The sequence below is a fragment of the Vicia villosa genome, linkage group LG1 (genome assembly GCF_029867415.1).
Source record: "Vicia villosa cultivar HV-30 ecotype Madison, WI linkage group LG1, Vvil1.0, whole genome shotgun sequence".
In the NCBI taxonomy this organism is placed as follows: Eukaryota; Viridiplantae; Streptophyta; class Magnoliopsida; order Fabales; family Fabaceae; genus Vicia; species Vicia villosa.
The window spans coordinates 183,181,941-183,188,504 of NC_081180.1; the positions used below are offsets into that span (position 1 = coordinate 183,181,941).

The 6,564-nt window shown below is 35.9% G+C and overlaps 1 protein-coding gene across 1 annotated transcript; it reads right to left on the bottom strand.

Annotated features, from left to right (window-relative positions):
- Positions 1-436: 436 nt before the first annotated feature.
- Positions 437-1,310, bottom strand: LOC131621015 (transcription repressor OFP6-like). The gene has a single exon (XM_058892216.1). It carries the CDS (start codon positions 1,122-1,124, stop codon positions 570-572), a length of 555 nt encoding a protein of 184 aa, XP_058748199.1. The 5' UTR covers positions 1,125-1,310; the 3' UTR covers positions 437-569.
- Between the last annotated feature and the right edge of the window lie 5,254 nt (positions 1,311-6,564).

The following is a 6,564-nucleotide window of genomic DNA, read 5'->3' on the forward strand; positions in this document are numbered from 1 at the left end:
TTTCTAAATAAGAGTGTCGTAAAGGTTCTCACACTTAAAATTAGGGATAATAAATAGACACATCCACTTTATTTAGATTTGCATTGCAAAATTTCGCAAAAGAGGAGACCGACATATGATACGGTGCGACCTAAAATCTTATCTCGTCCAACCTTATCCCATCCCAGAAAAAAGTGGTGGCGGGACGAGGTGGAATTGTGGCCATGCAATTTTTTAGTAAAAACTTTAAAAATAGAGAGAAAATGCAGGCAAAATAAATATGTCCGCTTTTTGAGGACCGGACCTTTTACCCTACCCCAAATCTAAAATGGACAATAATTCATAATCACAATACTTCTCAACTGCGTTGGCGCGGATTTGAGGCAGGAAGAATCATGATTGAATATCATATGCAGTAGTCTCCCAGTAACTTATACATAAATAAAACACATTTTTATTAAAACTGCAATTCATTCCAAACATCTCTAATACAAATTCTACTTTATAAGCTACATCCCATAAAACTACAACTTATTTATACAACTTTATAAGCTACATCCCATACAACTACAACTTAGTTTTACAACTAGTTATCCACGTGACATACGGTTGAGATTGAATCCTGGAGAAACACCAGACTTAACAGAGAAAACTCCATTCCAAATCTCAGTAAAAGCCCTTATAATAATCCCATGATGTTCCACCGAATTCAGCTCAAGAAACCAATTCAAAAGCTCTCTAAGATCATCCTTACAACATATCTCATTCTCCAATATCATTTGTAACATCGAATGTCGGAAATCAAGATAAGGATCATCTGAGTCTTTCTCAACCGCTACTCCTTCGTTTCCGACTCTTCCGAAGCCTTTCAGTGATGGTGATTTATTTGAGTCGAGTGATGTTTTTGTTGTTGGTGTAGTAGCGTTGCTAGTGCTGCTTGAAGTTTCGGTATTGTGTCTGTCTCGTTGTCTCCAAGGGTTTGAATTTGTAGAAGAAGATGATGATGAAGAGTTGTTATGAATGTGGTGTTTTTTGTGTTTTTGTTTTGGGTTGAATATGAAACTGAGTTTTGGTCTTCTACATGTTCCACAACCGAGGTTTATGGATACAGAGTTTAAGGTTACTTTTTTCTTGGAGCTAGACATTTTTTTTTGTTGTTTTGGCTTAGGTTTCAGTGTTGTGTTAGAAACAGAAGAGTGAGAAAAAAAAGATATGCAGTGAAATGAAATTTTAGTGTGGATTTTTGGGAGAGAATTTGAGATGAAGGTGAATGTGTGTGAGAGTTGAGAGTTGAGAATTTATTTATGTTGCATGTGTGTGAGGAGGTAACGAGGGACCTTGTTTGTTGAGCTTTATTGGTGACAGAGCCATTTGGACTTTAGAATTTTGTTTTGGGATGGTATCTTATCTATAAGTGAATGTTTAGTTGTTTGTTAAGGTATTAACGTACATGATGGCCAATGGATCACATGTACATCAAAAGTTAGTCTTTTCAAGGATTCATCTTTAACTTAAAAATGCATGAGTGCAAATATATAATATTACAGTTAATGAGAGAATCTTCAATGGAAAAAGTATTTTTTGACTATTTGTCTCATATTTTCTAGGTCTAAAGCAAGAAAAAAAATTTTAAATAACAAGTTTAAAATTTTTTTTTTAAGAAACCATATTTTCAAACAAATATATCAAAATGTCTAGGTTTGGCAGACCCCCCCAAAGGTATGCGTCAAACCATTTGGCGCAAAGGAGGGGACCTAGCCATATGAAATGGCGCAAACACTGTGAAGATTAGGGCAAGCCAATTGAATTGGCGCATATGTTATGGTTCATACACATAGGCGCCATTTGAAATGGCTCCTATGTGTGTGGGTTATTTTTTTAAAAAAATACCCCATTTTGTACCATTTTGCGTTGAGTTTTCCATTCCGGTCTTTGATTTTTGCAAAAATGACCGATACGCCGATTTCGTAAAATTGTTATTAACCGTAATTAATGTTTTTGTGTAGTCGATTCCGCCGATTAATAAAGTAGAGTTTATTAATAAAAAAATATGTTACATAGTCAATACACGAAGTTGATACATTTTTCGTAAAAAAACGTTACAAAGCTGATTAAACATGTGATGAGGTTGTTCCACGGCTAGGACATTTCTTTTTATTGTGCCCTATTTGACGATAAATATTGCATTTTCTATCCATTTTGTCATGGACGTCCATCTCGGTTCGAATGCGAGTACTGTTGGGGCGACCCTTTTTATTTCGTCGCATCGTGTCATTATGCCATACTACCTCCCCATCATACTCAAGCCAGTAATCCTCCTTTGCCACCACTGGAAATGCCACACTGTATACTTGGAGCAATGTCTCAGCCTTGTAAATTGGAGAAAGTAATGACAATGCATCTCGGTGCGCATATGCACATGCTGCTATGACATGCGAGCAAGGCATACGAAATGCTTGAAACTTACCACAGTCGCACCAATGATCATCTAGTAGAACCCGATATTGTTGTCTCGGCAATCCTTCATTGTGGTCAATTGTTTCTCGAACACTGAAGGTGCGGTTGAATCGATCGAAAGCAGTTACATGATGACTGTTGGCCTTGGCAGATTGTTCTTTCGTAAATATCATGCAACTCTCGCTAAAAAGTTGACTTGATTCTCTAACAGCACTCCACCTTTGACCTGTTGTTGAGAATAGCGAAGCCATCCTAAAGTAGGTTGCCTCCATCAGTGCAGTGATCGGAAGGTTTCGGATGCCCTTAAAAACACCGTTCATGGATTATACTAGATTTGTTGTCATGTGGCCCCATCGCACGCCGTTGTCATAAGCCCTGGTCCATTTCTCTCTGGAAAGGTTATCAATCTAACTTCCCGCGTCCGGATTTTGTAAAACAATTTCACTCCGATAATGTTGGAATGTAGGCTGAGTTAATGCATATCCCGCATTGACTAGTGTTTTCCGGAGGTGCCTATCCTTGATCTCTCGCATGAAATTCTGGGCAATATGGCGAATACAGTAGACATGTGTTGATGGTGGGTGTTGCCATCCGTTTGCTAGATTGTTGTAAGCACTTTCAATGGAAGCATGCCTATCAGAGATTAAACAAAGATCGGGTTGAGGAGCAACGTGTTCTCGGAGATTCCTTAAAAAGAAACTCCAACCCGCGACAGTTTCACCTTCCACTATTATGAACGGTACTGGAACTATGTTGTTGTTTCTGTCTTGTGCAACCGCCATCAACATGGTTCCTTTGTATTTATCATATAACCAAGTTCCATCGATTTGCAGTATCGGTTAACAATATGCAAACCCCCGTATGCAAGGTTGGAAAGCCCAGAAAAGACGATGAAATATACCATTTCCTTGGACACGGGTTCAATCCTGAGCATGCGCTAGCAGTGTCTCTAGAATAGCGACGGTGTCGGGGGCATAAGTTTGAAGCGCAGTTAGGTAACCGACTTTACAATAGTCGGTTTCTGGGACATTATGGTGACGAATTCCTTGACAGTGACAGGCGGGACAACACAATGCCAGAGTCGTCTACGCCGACATAACCTGAACCACCAAGAGGAAGGGGGAGGGGAAGGGATGGCTCTAGGATTCGTGGCAGCAATACACGTCCTCAACGTGTTATACAAGCACCTGCATGCGGAACGGAGGGGCGTTTGGGTGATGAAGGACACTAGGATTTTTTTTATTTTCGGTTTATTAGTGGTTGTTGTCGGTGTATCGTGTTGTTCAAGTTAATAAAAATATTTCGGGGTTTATTTATTTCAACCGTTGTTGCAATATCTGGTTCCGGTAGTCCATATGGGTCCCGGTTTATTAATTAAAATAAATGAAAAAAAATAGGAACCCCACATAGGCGCCATTCAAATGGCATACCTAATGTGAGGTAGCATGCATGCGTCATTTTGAATGGCTAGCATGAGTCTATGTGTCATTTCAAATGGCTACAACACCTATACATTGTTCCCTTGCGCCAATTGGTTTGGCGCATACCCCTAAGGTGTCTGCCAAACCTATACATTTTGGTATTTTTTTTTGAAAATATGGTTTTATAAGTTTTTTTTAACTTGGTTATTTAAATCTTTTTCCTAAAGCAACACATTTCATTTAAAAAATTCATAAATAATTTTTATCAATTTTACTCTAATGATAATTATAAATAAATAATTTAAAATTGACTCCACCAATTATATTATTTTATTTGTGTATAAAAGAAAAATAATTTTTGTATGTGTAAAAAGAATTAACTTTTTTTATGAGAAATAATATTTTAATGATAAACAATGTGTTCTTGTGATTGCTTATTTAGATAATACTTTTCTATTTTAAGTAATTTAGAATGCCAACTAAGTAAATTTCAATGGCAAATTAAAATACGCAACATAGCTTATAGCTTATAATTAAGCAACAATGAGCAATCATCCATTGAAGATACTTTGGTAGGTTGTAAAATAAGAATTTAAGTTATTATTATTATTATTATTATTATTATTATTATTATTATTATTATTATTATTATTATTATTATTATTATTATTATTATTATTATTATGTCTAGAATGTTTGCATTTTTTATTTTTATTATGCACATGTTTGTGAAACTTTAAATGATTTTGTTATCTTTATTTTGCTTTTAGTTAAAATTATTTATGTGATTAAAGACATTCCAAAATTTTATCATGAAGTTAAATTGATTGGATTTTGGTAGTATGAAAAGTTTAGAACAATGTTTAAAATAGAGTAGGTTAGAGTCTTTATACCTCAAACCTTCATAAGTGTTTAGAAGTCTATTCTTGTAAATGAATACTTGTCGTTCAGGTAAAGCTGCTTTCACATCAACTTTACTGTAAAAACTCTGTGAAACATAAATACACAAATGCGTTTTTATCTCGTGTGAAATTCATTAAAGTGCTATAAAACAAACTCCAAGCATCCATCGTTCATTGACCTCAAATCCCAAAGCTTTTTATTTTATTGAAAGTATTCACTGGGTAATGATGAGTGAACAACAAAATTGGAACCCTTTAAAACATATAATCCACAAATTTGAAACATTTAAGCTATGATCACTTCACCACATGAAATCTTCAACATCCCGTGTTCAACTCTAATGCAATAGACTAAATCATCAAACACGTTTCTAGATAACGAATTTCACCTAAATTTTGGAACATACCTCACGTTGTAGTGTCCACAAAACATGTGTCAAAGACTGATCTATGGCACAAAAGACTTGGCCATGTCAGTGAAAGAGGCCTGGTCGAATTTTGTCAAAATAAAATCTGCTATGTAGAGACAAGGTTGAAAAACTGGAATTTTGTGAACCTTGCGTATTTAATAAATCCTGCAGAGTGAAGTTTAACAAAGGCAATCAAAGAACACATGGATCCCTTGATTATATCCATGCTAATCTTTGGGGGCCTCGCAGATGTCCTTGACATTCAGGTTCAAGGAATTTCTATCCATAGTTGATGATTATTCCAGAAAATTATGGGTATTCATTGCGAAAGCTAAGGATGAAACTTTTAAAAATTTCAAAAGTTGGAAGAATCTTGTCGAAAACCAAACTGGCAAGAAAGTCAAGAGGTTGAGAACAGACAACGGTCTTCAACTTTGCAATGAGGTGTTCAATAACTATTGTGTTGTGTCTGGTATTGCAAGACACATAACTACTGCAGGTACTTCCTAGCAAAATGATTTAGCTGGAAGGTTTAATCTAACCATTTTGGAAAGAGTTAGATGTATGTTGGTTAGTATTGGATTGAAGAATTTGTTTTGGGATGAGGATGTTTCAATAACTGCATATTTGATAAATAGATGTTCCTCGTCTGTTTTGGGGATGAAGACACTCGAAGAAGTATGGTCAAGATATCCACCTAATCTCAACAAACTTAGAATATTTGGATGTGTAGCCTATGCTCACATTAGACAAGACAAGGTCGAACCTAGAGCTCCGAGATGCATGTTCATGGGGTACCCTAAAGGAGTCAAAGCTTATAGGTTATGGTGCCTAGAGCCAGGTCACAAGAGGTGTATCACAGGTCGAGATGTAGTTTTCAATGGAGTAGAAATGACGTTTAAGAAAAGTGATGATATGGTCGAAACGTAGAAATCTCTGAAGATATATCTCAATAATATTCACAGGTCAAGAAGATTTAAATATGGAACTATAGGATCAAATCACATCAGAATTAAAGTTTCTAATGTTGGTTGGTTGAACTATTTAGGAAACTTAAAGATTTGTTCCAAGATTCAAAAAGGGCTTTGCAGATTTGGTGCAGTCTCTAGTGTATGGATTTAGTAAAGATTAGGGCAAAGGTTATGAAGCCAATGGACCGCCAAAGGATTATTTAAAGAGAACCCTAACTTAATGGAAATATCTTGTAAGAATTTGTAAATTAGGGGAAGTCTTAGGTCTACTGTTTTGAGAGTCTTTTGTGATTAAAGTCTCCCACGTATCTTTTGATATTGTGTGGAAGAATGTATGTTGCTTGAGTGTTTATCAATCTATCTAATCTCACTCAAAAGCCATTAGGTAATGAGTTGATTTTTAGTTCTCACTCTTTAAGCTTTT

Bases quoted from the DNA above. Each gene is read 5' to 3' on its own strand.
- LOC131621015 (XM_058892216.1), bottom strand. From the start codon at position 1,124: ATGTCTAGCTCCAAGAAAAAAGTAACCTTAAACTCTGTATCCATAAAC.